A 17,642-nucleotide genomic window follows, 5' to 3' on the forward strand; every position below is an offset into this window, starting at 1 on the left:
AAGACTATTTTATATTGATAATCAAGAAATACTAATGATCATAAGCTTTACTGAGTATTTAATTTTTTTAATCTTCTTTTATTTCTGTACTTGTGTGCATGGTTGACTATATTTTAAGTGAAAAGCCCAGCTGAAATTAACTGCCAATGTGTATAAATAACTGCAGAAGTCTTTCCTAGATTCATACCTGAGTAACCCTTACCAAAAAGAGAGAGCAGAACATTTATTTCTGTTTGAGCTTTCATTTTAAGAGCCCAGGAAGCTCAGTATAACATCTCACTGGGAAGACCATTTTTTGGCTTTCCAAAGATGTCAAAGCTCTGTTTTTTCAAGGTGAAAGTATCAAGTTATAGAAAGCAAGGGTTTTCCCATTTGCATCTTGGTTGTGAGACCAGCTGTACCCTAATGGAAGTATGTGGAAGACAGTGTGTTATCCATGTATTGGTGTTGGAGCCTGATTTGGGTAGGGAAAAAAGAAAAGTATGGAACAGCAGCTGGAGCAGCCATAACCCCACCATTGTGCCTTCTTTTGTGTGACTGAGTCTGAGTAAAAACTTTGCATTTTCTTCCCTTTTTCCACCCCTCACTCTTTTTAAGAATTTCCATAAGGATGTGCAATCTGGCTTGGAGCAACAAGCTGTTTATTTATTCCTAGAAAATTTCAGTTCATTGTTGATCCCAGTTTGTGTTGACTCATAACACACACACAAAAAAAATTTTCTCTTTATAGAGGTTTAGTGTTAATGAACTAACTGTTCACAGGAATTGTTCCAGAAGTATATTTTCATATAGTTTCTATGCTTTATTTAGTGTGCTGCATGCAGCTTGGATTGGTTGTATTGTCTCATGGTCTTCTTCTGAAAATAAGTGGTGGTTTTGCCAATTAGTCCTCTGTAGGTAGCACTATTTTGCAACAGGGATTCCATCAGGAATGATGATTCTGTGACACTGTCTGGCATGGATCTTGAAATATGGAGTGAAAAAATGTGTGGCTGCTGTGGTGGTAGCTCCCTCCCATAAATCACCATGAAGTAGGTTAGCAGCAAAAAAAGCAGTTTCCAGTCCTTGTTTGCTTAATCTGGTCTTCTCTTTTGTTGGTAAAATTCTTCTGCTTACTGTGGATTTTACTGGATGTGTGGTTCATGCTCAAGAGTGGTGTTGTGTCCTGCTACCTTTCATTTAGTTGTATCTTTTGGAAAGAAATAATTGAATGATAAACCTCATGAAAGCCATTCAAGGTGTCATGCAACTTCTGTAGGCTGTGATATAACTTAAATTTATGTGGATATTTCTTAATATAGGTATCTACTGGATCAAAAAACAATTCCTTCTACAGTGCCTTGTATAACACAGCGTTTTTTTCTTTTCTCCCCCAGATTACAGGACAGGCCCGTGCTTCACCCAGGTGAACAAGCAGATGTGCCAGGGCCAGCTGACAGGCATTGTGTGCACCAAGTCCCTGTGCTGTGCCACCGTGGGGAGGGCCTGGGGCCACCCCTGTGAGATGTGCCCTGCCCAGCCCCAGCCCTGCCGCCGCGGCTTCATCCCAAATATCCGCACCGGGGCCTGCCAAGGTGAGCTCCCACCGCCATTCTGCGTGTGGCAACTCTGACAATCACCCTGGAAAACCTTGCAGCACCCTCCAAAGGTCGCTCTTTTCCTTGTGTGTGTGGTCTGTGTTTTGTGATGAGATCCGGGTGGGCTTTGCTGCCTCCAGATTTTTGCTGCTGGACCTAGGGAACAAAGCTTAAGTGCCTGGAGAAAAGTGATTATTAATCAATACCAAGGAAAAACATTTGATGTTGTTTTTCCTTACGTGTCAGAGCTAGGCCTCTGCCTGCATGCAGCAGTTTATGTTTTGCCATTTGTCTTGAAGTGATTAATATGTTTTAGACGCTCTTTTCATAACAGTGTCGGGAGCAGAAACAGAAGGGGTGCATGTTGCAATCTCCAGCTCAAGCTCCATTGTATGACTTGGCCACATACAATGGATCCTTGAAACTGCCCTGCCAGGCTGACCCTGACATAGCTTCTGGGGCTGCATTTGAATTATGTGACAGATCAGTGGCGCTCTTTAGCGCCCATGCCCACAATAAATGTGTTTTCTTTTTCTGGCAGTATATTCCCTGTGGCAAATAGTTTTTAAGTTACCCGTTTAACCACGTTGCTAAATTCCGCTGGGGAGCATAGAAACAATGTGGTAGTCTACTTTGTGTGATGGGTAAACAAAGGAAGTTTGAACAGCCTAACTTTTGCTACATTTTTGACATATAATTGCTAAATGGGAAGCTCGGATTGTATTTATGTCAACTGGGCTCAGCACGCAATGTTACAAGGTGAAGGCAAGGCATAAATGAGAAATGCTTGGCCTTTCTTTGGGGAAAAGGGAGAGGCAGAACTTCTTTATTTCACAGAATCTTTGCCTTGCAGCAGTCGAGATTTTCCTTTTAGGCTCTGAGCAGTGGCAACTTCTCCTGAGTAACCTGAGCTCTGTGGTGTGAGCAGGTTGGCAGCACCATGTCTGCTCTGTTGTGAATTACCAGCCCACTTTGAAGCTGGAAGGGGCTGGATGTGGCACTTTGTGCTTTTCCAAACTCCACATTACAGCACAGAGCCTGTTGAAATAAGATCACAGAGTCTCAGAACGGTTGGGGTTGGAAGGGACCTCTGGAGATCATCCAGTCCAGCCCCCTGGCAGGGCAGGGTCACCCAGAGCAGGTGACACAGGAGTGTGTCCATGTGGGGTTGAAATGCCTCCAGACCTCCCTGGGCAGCCTGCTCTGGTGCTCTGCCATCCTCAACAGAAAGCTCAGAAGAAACCAAATGTTTTCTCTGAGGGTTTTAGAAGCAAGCATAGGGGTCTGTCCTGATTTTCAGTGCTTTTCTTTCTGTTGAGGACATCAGATTTACAGAGACTTTGATATAAGGAGCAAAAAAACCCTTTGGTATTCAATAAAACTACATTTGTCATGTATCAGTTAGACCAGTCCATACTTCAGGTGTTGGGCATTTTAAAAGTGAATGCTTACATCATTAGATAGACAGGTTTGGGAGTTGGTATGAACAACTGAAAATCCATGGAACTTGCAAGCCTTGCTGTTGGAAAACAGGTCATAATTTCAGAGTGTGCTAGATATCCTAATTTGACAAGATGTAACTCCTAAGCAGGACTTGCTTGATTCAATCTTAAATGTGTCTTCAGCATCTTTTGAGGGTTAATTATGTTTTCTGGTAGTGTTCTTGTATAGAAGAATTATTACCATTGCTCATTATTACCATGAGCAGGTTTAAAAAAAGTCAAGAGAAGCAAAACCAGTCAAAATTCAAACTGTTTGGTTGTGTGTCTTTTTTTCCTTTTTTTCTTCCTCCCAGAAGTTTCTATTTAGTCATGTCTTAAATAGCAATTGTAGCTGTTCAGGCATCCCTCATTCCAAGAATTCAGGCAGGAGGAACTTCAGTGTTCTGCCTGAATTAACTTTATTGCCACTTCTACATGGCTTTAGGAGCCACTTATGGCAGAAATCCTGTGTTGGATGTTCCCTCAGTTCCTCCCTGCATTCCTCAGCAGTCCCATTTCCCACCTACACCCTCTCCCTGCAGTTTTTTACTCTAAGGAGAGAAGAGTGGTCATGGCTGAGTAGATTTTGAAAATAGGAAGCTTCTTCTTCCTGCCTCTGCTGCTGACATGGTTATGTGCATATAGCCATGACAGGAGGTAACATCCAAGAAAATCTGTTCTGTAGTGGGAATACACTGTCTAAGTATTAAAGGCACTGAACTGGATGAGAGAGAGAAGACAGATGGAGGTTCAACTTCACAATAAAGAGTGATGATGTCTTTTTGTAATCTAGTGCTTGGTATTAATGTGTCAGAGTTACTGAAAATATTGGCAATGTTGTCTAGGATCACTTGGTCCTGTTGTGTAAATAATTATTAAAACAGGGATAAAATAGTGTGGTATTATTCCTGTTGTGAGCAGTATTTCTGCTTTTTGGGATGCAGAGGAAGAGCCAAGAGTTTTCCATTGTATTCATGAACCTTTTGGTTTCCACATGCCAGGTCAGTTAAAAAAGAAACTCCCCATACATATTCGAGGAAGAATTAAAGAGAGAATTTTTGATTTGGATAATTTTTCTCACTACCATAGTGAATAAAAAAAACTCTCTGAAATTTGTGTCTAACATCTGAGTGGATTTATTTTTCCTGAACTTTTTGGTTTTTCAGAGTTTTTCTGAGAAACAGCCCACAGATCAGAAAGGGAAGGTGCATGTTTAAAGTTAGCTGTGCAAATCCCACAGGCATTTTGCAGAGAAAACTCTGCAAAAGCACAAAATCTTTTTTTCCTTTACCAAATATTAGACTGAGAACACATGGAAACATTCTACTTAATCTGCAACATATTGAACTTTTGTATATAGAACTCTATCTACAGAGTTATTAATCAAATTTGCTGTTTATGGTAAAAAGTTTCTTGTGCTAATGTGATTGAGGTTTAAAAGTGTAAGTGGATAATTAATAATGCTGAAACTCTTGTGTGGTTTAGCCTAACTGTCAAAGATACTAAAAAAAAAAAAAAAGCTTAATTTCAATTTGCTTGTATTTAAAAAAAAAATCATATATCCTAAAACAGTGTTTAGGAAGCAATTGATAAAATATGCCCTTTTATTAAAAAACTTCTGTTCTTGACTTTTCTCTGTCCCAAAACGCCAATAATGTATTTAAACAAACTTGAGTTTTCAGCAAAAGGTGACACTGACAAAAAAAAGCATCAGTCTTTCTAGCATGCATATATTTTATTTTTAAACTAGGATTAAAGTTGAATATACTTGCTTTCTTCACACTTAAATACGATGTAAATACCTTAAATATTATGTAAATATGATGCATTGCCTCAGTGGGATTGGCTCTTCAGGCTTCAGCAAAGCTCAGCATCTATTTGCCTTCTTAAAAGAATTGAAAGAAATTAATGGAAACCAATAGAGCTTAAAATTTCGTGCACCTCAGGCCTCCAGGGATACTTCTTCTGTTTCTAGGAGGTGTTCATTGCCTACTGCTGGTGCCATTAATTCACTATTCCTTGACATCTTCAACTTCTAAAACTGTGTCAGACACACTGTGGGTCTTTAACAACTGATCTGCTGAGACAGGAAAATTAATTTAAGTGTTAATAAGGGACAAAAGGCACAGGCACACTGTGTGTGATAAAAGCATTTTGAGGCCCCAGGGTCAGAAGACAAACACCACATGTTTTACTCAGTAGGGAGCCTCTGGGTGGGCTGTGTATCAAAAAATGCTGGAACTTTCTTCCTTCTAGATGCTGCTGAGTCATGTCAAGGTTCACAGAAACACAGAATAATCAGGGTTGGAAGGAATCTCTGGAGAGCACCCAGTGCAGCCCCCCACTCCTTAGAGCACTTCAGACATGAAGTGTTTGATTTCCAAGTAAACAAGCAGCAAGCACTGGTTATTTATGGCAGAAAAAAAAAAAAAAAATTAAAAAAATTAAGAAAATCTGTGCCTTTGATAAACTCCTTAATCCATTTGCAGTCTAACTGTTGCACTTTAGACATGGTAGAATGCTGGCTGAATCAGCATGGACTCAGGAGCTAAAAAAGCCCAAAAAACCCCCAAAACTGCCAAAAGTGCTTCCCTTCTTCCTAGACGATGAGAAATTATACTTGCTTAAATGGAAAAGCAGGTGACAAGGGAAATACCACAGGTTTATCTATAGCACGAGCACCAGGGGGAATAAAAACTGAGAAAGCCCTGTAATCCACAAACTCGGGTGGAATTTCAGAGCCTTTTAGGGGCTTTGATCATCCACCTGAAAAAGAGTTCCAGATTCTTGCCAGATGTTACCTGGGGGCACCACACAGCTGGAACAAACAAGTCCAGAAGATTGCTGAAACACCTGGATGGTAATTTCATGGTACAGCTACTAAGGGAGCCAACCAGGAGAAATGTCCTGTTGGATAGTTTTGTGTGAAAATGTGCAGAAACACACGGTGGTTTGTGTGTAACCAAAATAGAGCTGGGAAAAAAAAAACCAAAAACCCAACACAATTTGAAATGTAAGTAGAGTTTAATGCAATGCATCAGGAAGTTACTGAAGTAACTTATGTATCTTGTCAGGTAGTCAGATCTGGGTCTTTTTTTGTGTTTGCAGATGTTGATGAGTGCCAGGCTATCCCTGGAGTCTGCCAAGGAGGAAATTGCATAAATTCAGTAGGTTCCTACGAGTGCAAGTGTCCTGTGGGCCACAAACAGAATGAGGCAACTCAAAAATGTGATGGTAAGTGACGCTGTAGAGCATACCTAAAAAGGGGTTTTTCAGAGAATTAAAGCACTTTGGTAATGCACTTAATTAAATTGTTGAATATTGGTAGTGTCTGATCTGGACAGGCATAAGATCACTGAACTATGCTTTTTGTTTCTAGTTTGCAACATCCCATGTTTCTACTTGGCTGTTCCTATTTTGCATTAGATATTTTTTTCTGTCTGGCCCTTGTGGGTAAAAAAACAGTGTTTATTGTCTTTGAAAATTCAGAACTGTTGATAAAAACTCTGTTTATGAGTAACATGTAACTGCTGCTGAGTTAGTAGAATTTTCTTTGTTTTCTAAAAGATAAATTGTAGTTCAGGTAGATATTTTTGGCCTTGTGACTACTATTTTTGACCAGAGTGAAAGCAAATGTGGCAGTTCTGATGAGTCTGGGTAAGTGAAAAATATCAAGGAAATGCCCTTCTCTTTTTGATGAAGAATTAAGCAGAGCATGTTTAATAAGTGTAGTTTAATAAACATAAACCATATTTACTTAGTAAATGTGTCAATTCAATTAAGAGCAGTAGTTCCTTATAATTTAAAATAAAATGCAAGAAAATTGCTGAGTTTTTCTGAATTTGCTGAGAACTTCACTGATTTCAGTGACTTGTTCATGCCTTTGAAAGAAACCAGAACTTTAGACTTCATCCCAAACAGTGGGTGCTTTCACATTTAAGTTGTGTTGATAAGAGGAATTTTGTTTTTAAAGGCTTTCACTTGTTATTAGCTGGCAATTTAATTATGGCACCAAAATACATTATACCCAGTATTGAGTTAGAAACAAATATATGGTTTGTAGCCAAACATCCCCTCTGGGTTTTTCTGAGATTTGGCTACAGTACAATATTCACAGTTTAAAAATCATATCTTTTCAATGAAAATGTTGCTTCCAGTGTTGTTGCAAGTAATATTAAGTAAAAAACAGTAAAAATTCTGAAGGTATTTTTTTCTGGTCCTGCCCTCCACATTCTTCTGTTTTTCTGTGGTTTGGTTTTATTGTGTTGACTAGTTTAAATTTCTACTCAGCACCTGAAAGGGGAGGGAGCAGGCAGGTATGTAGATGCTCGAGGTTGAAAAGGTGCAGCAAAAGTCAGAAGGTCCCTGAAAACTTCAAAAATTGTATTAGGAAATTAAACATTTGCTATGGAAATTGTTATGTTTGTCCCTACCTCCTGGTATCAGCAGATGTGGATTTGAAATACAGGCTGGGGTGAAAGAGAAGAGAGATGGAGGGAGAAAAGAAGGGAGAAAAAGAAAGAAAAAAGGAAAGAGAGTGGGGAGAGAGAAGGGGAAAGAAAAGTTCTTTGCATTGGCTTTCTACACAAATTAGTGCAAGAAGTCCTTTATTGGAGTAATCCTTGATTTTTACCCACAGACTCATAACCTGTTTGTGGCTGTTTCTCAGAGGCAGCTCTTGTCTTTCTGTCCATGGCTATAATCCATTTTTTTTTTTTGTTAGAAAGTCACTTGTTTTTTTGATTCTCTTAACTGTGGTTCTTTTGATGCCAAAAGAACATATTCAGAGGCATGTTTCCTTTCTTCTGAAAATAGCACTTAGAGCATTCTTTGCATTCTGTTTCAACAATCTAAAGCTGGAATTGCTGAAAAAAATTATTCTGCACTTCTTGATAGTATCCACAGAAAAAGGTGAATGTATTTTTAACATAGATCTTCTTAAAAAGATGTGGTGCTTATGGGAAAATGCATAATAGGAGTGAAACATCATCTACAGCCTGATTTTGCTGTTATTTCATGGTTCACTAGTCAACAGGTCTTCATTTCCTCTTGTTGGCAGCCTGCTGCAGAACAGGTCATACATTCTGGATTTTTGTCTTTTAAGCCCCTGCCACCTCTGTCCGTGGCAGAAGTTAAACAGTAATTAGTCCCTGGTCACTGCTTGCCTAGCCAGATAATTCCCCACAGGGAATTAGCCAAGTAACAGCCCTCTCCATCTTTTCTGGGGAAGAAAAAACATTGTGGAAGTTCACAGCCAAGGGTCATAGTGCCAAAATTATACCAGGATAATACCATGTTTACATTACACTAGTGAGGGAGCAGGAAATGAAAGATGAGCCATGGTGTTATTCTTTTTTACTTGTATGCTTAATTAAGTGTTCATAATCTCTCAGGGTTAAATTTATAGGAAAAAACTATAGCCAGTCCTTGAAACAATTGCACTTCCAGTTAGTAGGACAGGTAATTTGAATGAAATTACATAATTTTGAAATTTTATACATATATATATGTGTCTGTGGATGTGGGTTGAGCCATTGGGAAGGATGTAAGAAACTGGTGTCCTATGAGTTAACAGAACTTGTGTACAGAGAAATTACTTAATAGCAACTGCATTATTATACTGAGGGTTTTTTTGTCACAAACATTGTGTAGAAATGATGTGGTCTGGAGTATTCTGCTCACTCCTTTCCCTCTTTCAGGTCTGGAAAAGCAGATCAAATCATACTGGCTACAAAGGACAAAATCCAAGCTGGAGTCAGTAATAGTCAGTGTTCAGAGGCTGGAATCTTGGCAATTTTCCTACTTTAGAAGGAGAGATTTGAGATCCCCTGTATACCCTCTGCCCCTGAGCATCCAGATGTATTTTGTGGGTTGGGGTTAAAATTAAAAAAAGGGGCACCAAGATGGAAAGAATCCCTTAAAAGAAACAGTTCTATTTCAGATTTTCCTGCTTCAATGTATGATTTCATTTGACTGTATGCTATTCAGACTTGGTCCTACCAGGCATTACTACTTTTTAATATTATTTTCAGGACTAAAACTATTTTCAAGGAGCCCTTTCCCAGAATTCGGCAGTTGAGAGCCCCATTTCTGGTACTTGTAATTCAGTTATTTATAAAACCCTGTTTTCCCTAGCAGTAAAAACCATGAATCCTGAATTGCAGGTAGCTAGGCTGGGTCTTTTTGGCAGAAAATCACTGGGTAATAAATCTGCAAATTTTTTATCACACATTAAAAAAATTATTTCTCACATTGAGCTGGCTGTCCCATCCTGTGTGCAGCACTGGAACCATTCATTCCTTAACACTGCATCTCCTCTGACTTATCTTTGGAGCATTTTCCCATTAATTTATATATTTTGGAGGGGGGAAGGGAAGCAAATGAGTAACTTTTTCAATCAGCCTCACTAAACATAGGCTTCCTGAGATGAAGTCTCAGAATTTCCACTCAGAGGTAATAGTGATACTTTGAAATAATTGCACATGCAAGAAGCAGGGAGGGGGAAGTAGAGACAGAGATTTGGCTCCAAAACCAGTGAAACAAAAAATCCAATTACTTGTTACTGCTCCACTAAGTTAAATAAATTATTCTTCCACCAGGTTTCTACATGTTAATTGGTTTTGCTGCCCGCATGCTAAAGACTCTGGAGTCTTCCTTCCACTCTGATCACTGCCTAGATTTTAGGAAGGTGCTTTTCTACCTTCCCAGCTTCCTGTCATTCTTGGACAAGATCCCTAGGCAGTGTTAAACTCCCATGCATGTAGCCAGTTAGGAAGGATGGTCTGCATCCTGCAGCTTTGCAGAAGTGGTGAAAAACTTCCTTCAGCTGCCTTTCACAGCTACAAACTCCCCTGCTCACTGCTCTGATGGGCTTTGCAGTGTTGGACCGCTGATTTGGAATTTGGCAGCCCCTTGCTACCCACAGCAGCTCATTTATCAGTGGGGTGATGTCTCACTTTATACATATTTACACACAAAATTGCCTCGGTGTTCAGGTGGAACCACTGTTTCCAGTCAGCAGAAATATTTGGAGTGCTAGGCGGCCAGAAAGCAGCCAGATCTCAGGAGCAATATTTGTGTGGCCACAGGAAGCCCAGAGATGTCCTGGCTGGCTGCTGTGCCATCCTTCTGCCTTCAGCCTGGAAGCAGGATGTGTGTTTTGGCATTCCAGTTGTAGCTGTTCTGTGCTTCTCAGAGGTGGCACTGAGTCATTCTGGAGGAGGAAATCTCAGCCTGCTCTGGTCTGCTCTGTGACTTGAGGTGTTAAACACCCAGTGCAACTATAAGGAAAACCTCCAACAGGTGGCAAGCAAAACCATTTTCAGCAAGCAAGCACGAGCAGTATTTTATTCAGAGCTGAATAACACCTTTATTTCAGAAAATTTCTCCCTCCTTTGAATGTATGTACAAGTTCTCTGCTAACCATCCCATGTCCCTTTCTTTTTGGGTAGATATTGATGAATGCAGCGTCATCCCAGGCATTTGTGAGGGTGGTGTTTGCTCCAACACTGTGGGGAGTTATTTCTGCGTCTGCCCACGAGGTTTTATCACATCTCTGGATGGATCCTGCATTCCTGGTAGGTGCTCCAGCCATCTGGCACTTCCCTGTCACTCTGTTGTCCAGGTAAACAGGATTTTTTAATTATATTTGTTTCTCAAATCTGCGTTTGATGAGCCCAAAAGTTAAGCTCACTTTGGTTTTAAAGAGCAAACATTTTTCCCTACTTGGTTCTGTCAAATCTCATATCACATAGGTTAATTTAACCTTTAGTGGTCTACACAAGGCACAAACATAAACTCAAAAGGCATTAAGTAGCAGATGCTGATGTGCCACTAATTTGTCAGAAACAGATAATGAAGAAAACAAAGTTAGATTTCAATAGATTGCACCTTTTACAGGACTGTTTATTTAGTAGCTATCATTACATTTTTGCTTATTTCCACAAGTCTTGATTTTTTTATATATAGATGCATGTGTCAAGTATGTGATTTAAACCATTAAAATCAATTAACCATAAATACTGCATACCACATGTAAAAACCTTAAGGATTGCTAACAGTAATGTATTTTATCATAGATCTCATGAGGTTCTTATTTCAGGTATCTCAGAGCTCTTTGTTCTCATATTGGAGAAGGTGTAGGAATTCTGAAGAGGTTTATGACTTGGAGATAAACGATATAAGAGAGTAGCAACACAAGACCTACCAGTGATTTAAATTTTTTTTAAACAATGTAGCCACCTCCTGTTACTCAGATTCATCTGCAGAGTGCCAACCTCAAATACACTGTGGCTAGTGATACTGAAAACTAGGATTTCCAATATGATCAGAATTTCTGTGGATTTTGCCACAATTTGATTTTTAAAGCCAGTTCCCAAAACCTGACTGCTGCAGAAAAATCACATGCCCTAATCTGCAAAGGCAGGTACTTATGTTACAAAGAAAATGTGTCTGAAGGTTCTTTTGCTCTACCATATTAGACTCTAATTCATATACTCCAGAAGTGTAATTTCTCATTTACTTAGGAGAAAAGTGAAGAATGTAAACCATAATATAAAGCACTTTATTCTTCCTAATTTAAGATGAATATTTGCTTTCAAACAAAGCATCAGGATCTGCTCAGACCATGTCGTGAAATTAATTGAGCTTTACTTGCAGTCAGCATTCAGGACTGTGACAACAAAAGATCATCTGCCCTTGAAGGACAGTAGTTTTCACATGGCATTACTAAATATTCTGTTGTTCTTTCAGTCAACTGAGCAGAGCAGACTGAACACCATTTTTGCAGTAAGATACACCTAAACCAAGGAAAAATGAATTAAATTAATTTAGTGGTGTTGCTCTTGCTGTATGAAGTATCTCGGGTTTTTTATATATAAAACCTTATTTCATAATAGGGTTTATATATTTTTTGAAATTTTTTATGTTTGCATTGCTTTTTGTCTTTCATATCCATATTTCCTTGGAAATGAGCAGACTTTAGGATTAATGGGAGGCTAATTCCACTGCACCTGTGTGTTCCTGCAGTAAATCCAGTGTGGAATATGTGGGTCAGATAATTGCTGGGTGAAGTTTGGATGTTGTGGGAGTTTTTGTTTGGTTGGCTGGTTTTGATTTTGGTTTTGGTTTTTTTTTTTAATACAACTTGTAAAGCATTTTCATCCTTACCTCAGGTGAACAAGGGAAAGTAGCTTTGAGAGCTCATGTTGATGCCTTTTTCTCTGGCCCTAAAAATATGAGTCAGACAAAATTAGGGTGATAAAAAGGGTGTCTTTATATCAGGATCCTCAAGCACACAAATTCATCAAGTACAAAAGGCTGAAGATGCACCCACCATGTAACACATGCACAATTTTTATAGATTCTGAAAATTAGTAAATCTGACAAGTTAGGAACCAGTGAGGTGATGTAATTGCCCTGGTTCTAGCACCTTCTATTCTCCCCTCCCAGGATAAGATCCAGGCCCTGTTTAGAAAAAGATGTATTGGAAAATTGGTTTCAGGTCTGGTTTCTGAGGAAAACCACGATAGCACAGGGATCCTGGAACTTGCTTTGTCATTCTCCCTGGAAAAATGTTGAAACTAAGCTGCAACATGAGGCTACAAACCTACGAGTACACACGTAAGGGATACAGAGAGCATGCAAAAGAAAGAAGGGTAAAACCACAATGGCATCCATGTCACTGTTTTTGTTTTTTTGTTTTTAACTTGACTGCCAGACCAGAGAGCAGGCAGCTGTTTCTCCAGCACCGCGAGTGGCCGCTGTGCCCAGGAGCTGGCCGGGAGGATCACCAGAAGGCAGTGCTGCTGTGAGTCTGGCCACTGCTGGGCCAGTGGCTCAGTCCCAGAGGTCTGTCCTGCCAGAGGATCTGGTGAGTGCCCTCTTGGTTTGGCTGGTTTGTTTCCTTCTCCTTGCTGTTCATTCTGCTTTGGGTGGAGGGCGTTTTAAACTGCTTTAAAATGTAGCCTGAACAGAAAAAAAGAGAAGATCAGGAATGTATTATTATTAATTTCCATGGTTTTAATACTGGTATTACCATCTGTTAACCATTTTTCTTTTTGGTCCATGGTTGTTTGGCACTTGTTTATTTAATGTCCTTTTGTTGACTTTGGGAATAGTTTTTGGGGAATGGGGAAGATTTTGTGATCAGGCTCAAAGAGCAAACAACTCTTAGGGTCCATAGCCAATTTTGATTTAAAGGAACAGCTGCTCTCTTGTTCCTTTGCATTTTGGGTTACTTTGAACTAGAATGCACCAGTTTTTAAGTTGTTCTTTCAGTTCTGCTCAGAGAGGAATAGTGCACATCCCTGGTGAAAGGTATTTTCTTTATCAACACCTCTGACAAACCAGGGAGTTACAGTGCTGCTATCAACACATCAACAAGACTCTTTCAACAAACAGTTGAACACATATCCTTAAATTACATAATTCCTTTTTATTATTTCCAGCGTCCTTCCTCAAGTAACACCCACCCACAACCAAGGGGGGTTTGGAGCATCAGGGGGAACTCACGACATCCAGGAAATGAGGAGTTGCCATCCTGATTTTTGCAGCACACAGGGAAATCTGTGCCTTCCCTCTGAGCTGGGCGTGAGAGGCTGACCTGCTGTGTGTTCTCTGTCCCCCCTGTCTGGCAGATGACCACCGCAGGCTCTGCGTGGACGGTGCCCCTGCCCGAGGCGGCTCCCGGCGCGGGGGAGGAGCAGGGAATGGCTTCCTTCCCCGGGGCAATGGGAATGGATTCGGACCAAGAGGAGCAGGGTTCATCCCCATCCCAGGCAGCAACGGATTCTCCCCAGCTGTGGGTGGAACAGGGGTAGGAGCAGGTGGTCACAGTTCCACTGGAAGTGGCCCGATCATTACAGGGCTGAGTAAGTGCTTGCCTTCTGACTTGTTTCACTCTTCTTTCTTTTTTCCATTTTCGTTTCATTTTTACTGCTCAGTTTGGATACAATACAGTGTTCTTAACACTTAAAAATTACTTTGCCATTCAAGCACATTTTTCAAGCTGATGCATCAGGAAGTTCAGGAGCCCCTTTTACAACAAGAGGTCAAAGGTAGAGGTTTTTGCTTGACTTCAGTTACAGAGTCCCTGAGCTTGTGTTCCTGCTGAGGTGTGTTTGTCAGCACTAATAAAACTCCACATTTCTAAGTGTTTCCAAAAAGCCGCCAGGATTTAAAATAAACTGTCTTCTGTATTTTCTCTTCCAACTGTAAAACCTACTTACTCTGCAGGAACACTGCCTTGGCTGAAAGCACAAGGTGAATAATTTTCTGGCAGAAGTCTCATGGATGCCATGAGAGGATAAACATTGCTTATGACATGTGTACACACATCTCTGGGATCACAACCGCAGAGACCATAAAATGTAAGAAGTGTTATTAAGACAGGTACACCAAAAATTCGACTTTCACACACATCCTGGTTTATCCATGAGTTCACTGACAGGCTCATCAGGCCATAAACAGGAATGGTAAACTGTATTTAGCAATGTTTGTCTAACACAGTTTTTATCTCCAAGAGCTGTTGTTTGGTGTTGTTAGTTTGCTGTCAGGTCAACAGATAGAGCTTTGAAAAAGGCTTTTTTTATGTGTTTGTGCTCCTGATAACATCCTTTATGCAGCCAAGTGAAATATTCATATTTACTTCCATTTGAAAACCTGAATATTTGCCTCTCATTCTGATTTTTTTATATCAGCAATACTCAATCAGACCATAGACAACTGCAAGCACCATCCCAACCTTTGTTTGAATGGACGTTGCATACCAACCCCCTCCAGTTACAGATGTGAGTGCAACATGGGATATAAGCAGGATGAAAATGGGGATTGTATCGGTGAGTGCACATTTCAAAATCCATTCTTCATCTTAAAATCCGAGCTTTTTTACAAAAAGAAATCATATTCGTTTTAATGATACTGCTCTACAGAGACCGTGGTATTAATTACACAAGAATATTTTCAATGAGAGCAATCTGTTTTCTTACCAAGAAAAAAAAGATCTTTGATTGTAGGTATTGGTATTTAATAATCCTATTCCTGTATTAAAGGCTATTGCACATTTTTTTCACAATCAGTAAAGTAAGTTCTACCCCATTTTCTCTTTTGTTAGGCTCACAAAGCTCCACTTTTGGGATGCAGTATTGTTATGATCATGATGATGAAAGATATAATTTATGTTTTGTCCCCTTAAAAGGATTAATGGCAATTTGAAATACATAAAATAATCTAAAAATTGCATTAACTAATTTCTGGTTAAATTTTTTAGAAAGTTTTTAGAGCATCTAATCTAATTTAAACACTGCATTTGCAAAAAAAAAAATCAGGTTATTATTATTTCTTATCTTAATCCTCACTATACAAGGAAAGCAGTTCAGCACCTTCTTCAGTTCACTTTTTTGTACTTGAAGGTTGATATAGTTCTTCTTCTGAGTTGTCCTTTATGATATAGGGAGACTGAATATTTTTAGCTTTTTTATTTGTGTGAGAGTTTTCTGTACCTCTAATCTGTGACTGGGAAGTTCAACAGGTTTTGATTTCTTGCTGCATCCTTGGGTCTCAGGCTATAATCACATTGTGAGTTTTGGGGAGCAGGAGTTTTCTGATGTCTGTCTTGCTTGGCTGTTCTTCATAGAGTATGGAGAACCCTGGCTCATTTCTTACAGCACCAGATCTTGCATCACTGAAATCAATAACATTTTTAACCCTGGTGGACCTTGGCACTCAGGAACTGTCTGGCCTCTCTGACTATATTATCTTTTTTTAATCAAGTTCACATCTTGTGTTCAGATTTTTCTTACTTGGGGGTCAAGTTGAAAATAAAATGTGAAACACATGAGTTGCAGAAAGTAGAGCTAGATGAACTTAAAGTTTTTAGGTTTTCATTTGTCACTGGAGTATGGCAGTAATCTGTGGTGTGAAAGGCTTTACATATCTGGATGATGGAACAGAAAAATAAAATGTATTATTGATAATGTGGCTGTGCTTCTGTCCCTGTCTCTTCTGGGGGGTCACCCTGCAGGACACTTGCATGGCAGTTCTCCAGGTTTGTCATAATAGTGAAATTGTATCTAATTTTAAATTAAATTTTAATCTAGTTTGGGGTCTGAGTCCCTGAGTTTAGGTTAATTGGTGCATTGGGAAAAAAAAAAGTTGAGAAAAAAGAAACAGAGACAATTTTGCATGCACTGGGATGAAAACAAAAATTTCCATTGGTTTAACAAAAGCTGAAGATGCAGTGCCAGCTACAGTGCTGTCCCACATTGAAAGCATGGGAAAACACTCCCAAAATTGCTTCAAAACAATTTAAGTGTCACTTTCCTAATTTTTTTTCCTGCATGGAAAGAATCAATCATTACTAATTTCAGCTCTGCAGTGGTTTGCCTTTTCAATAGCTGCTTCAATTCAGAAGATGTTATATAAGAGAGTGAACTCTATCAATTATAAATAATTCTGTGAACTCTATAAGTAACACAGCTTTATTTCACTGTTATTTTCTAAATCTGTTACAAAGAAGTAGCCAAAGTATGTAAAGGTCCCCACTGAATGTGGGATTTGTGAACAGTAGTTGCTGCAAATTACATAGAAAGTTTCTTGGAAATGCAGGCAGGAACTTAACTGCAAGGATTTCATGTGTGTGCTGATGCATATTAAATGAATTTAAAGGCTTGCTTGAATCTAATTTGAAATTTCTCTTATTTCTGCAAGAACAGTCTTGTTCTTGGACATTGGAAATAGGGTAAATGTCACAGAAATTAACACTATTTCTGTGCTTCTCTGTCTGCCTGCTCCCAAAGCAATAAATTAAGGATCCAGAAATGGTTACATGTTTTTCTGTGGAGTTAAAGAAAAGTCTTGTTTCAAGATTAATCCTGCCAAACCAAAAAAAACTATGGTGCTACTTATTGTTCTCTGACCCAAACCTGCATTATGCTGTTCTCACAACAGAAGATGCCTGGTGGGCAAGGACCATGAGTGTCCTAAGTGGTCTGACTCACTATGGTCAGTCCTTTTCTAAATAGCTTTAATTTTATTCCCTTTCCTTATTCATTTCTGCTTATAAAAACTCTGGATAAAACTGTAGAGACTCTCAAAGAAATGGGGGCAAACCTGTGGGTGCGCTGTGTTGCGTTTCAGTTGTCTTGTCAATACAAATATCCCTGTTTAGAATTTTGTGATCTCTCTCCAGACTCATTGCAGCAAGTCTTTTAAGGGAGGCTTGGGAAGTTTCCTACTGTGCCTGAGTTCTGACAGTTGTTAGAGATAGAAACTGAGAAGTGGGGATGTGTGTGAGGCAAGTGCTGAAAGAGAAACATTTGACATTGAAGGGGGTATGCTGGGAGACAGAATAAATGGGTTAAACATCTCTGTCTCAGATGCTTCCTGTTTATACTGCTGGAATATGCATGCTTTCAATGCAAACTCAAAACCAATGACTCCTTTATGCTAGCATACATTTGCCATTTCCCTCAGTTATCAAGAGCTTATAAAAATAAGAGCATTTTAAGATGCATGTGGAAGTCATGTGATGCACATGGCTTTGGAAGGATTTTCGAAGCTTAAGTCAGCTGTTTCATAGAGAAAC

At 39.4% G+C, this 17,642-nt stretch overlaps 1 protein-coding gene across 1 annotated transcript in view; it reads left to right on the forward strand.

Moving 5' to 3' along the window:
- The window catches only part of FBN2 (fibrillin 2), a 112,149-nt gene that overhangs the window by 19,066 nt on the left and 75,441 nt on the right, over nucleotides 1-17,642 (forward strand). Inside the window, exons 6-11 of the mRNA XM_033086481.1 lie at nucleotides 1,377-1,574; nucleotides 6,167-6,292; nucleotides 10,510-10,635; nucleotides 12,777-12,929; nucleotides 13,696-13,929; nucleotides 14,758-14,895. Coding sequence (XP_032942372.1) covers nucleotides 1,377-1,574; nucleotides 6,167-6,292; nucleotides 10,510-10,635; nucleotides 12,777-12,929; nucleotides 13,696-13,929; nucleotides 14,758-14,895 — 975 coding nt within the window. The remainder of the gene's footprint in view (nucleotides 1-1,376; nucleotides 1,575-6,166; nucleotides 6,293-10,509; nucleotides 10,636-12,776; nucleotides 12,930-13,695; nucleotides 13,930-14,757; nucleotides 14,896-17,642) is intronic.

The sequence above is a fragment of the Catharus ustulatus genome (assembly GCF_009819885.2).
Source record: "Catharus ustulatus isolate bCatUst1 chromosome Z unlocalized genomic scaffold, bCatUst1.pri.v2 scaffold_26_arrow_ctg1, whole genome shotgun sequence".
NCBI classification, from domain to species: Eukaryota; Metazoa; Chordata; class Aves; order Passeriformes; family Turdidae; genus Catharus; species Catharus ustulatus.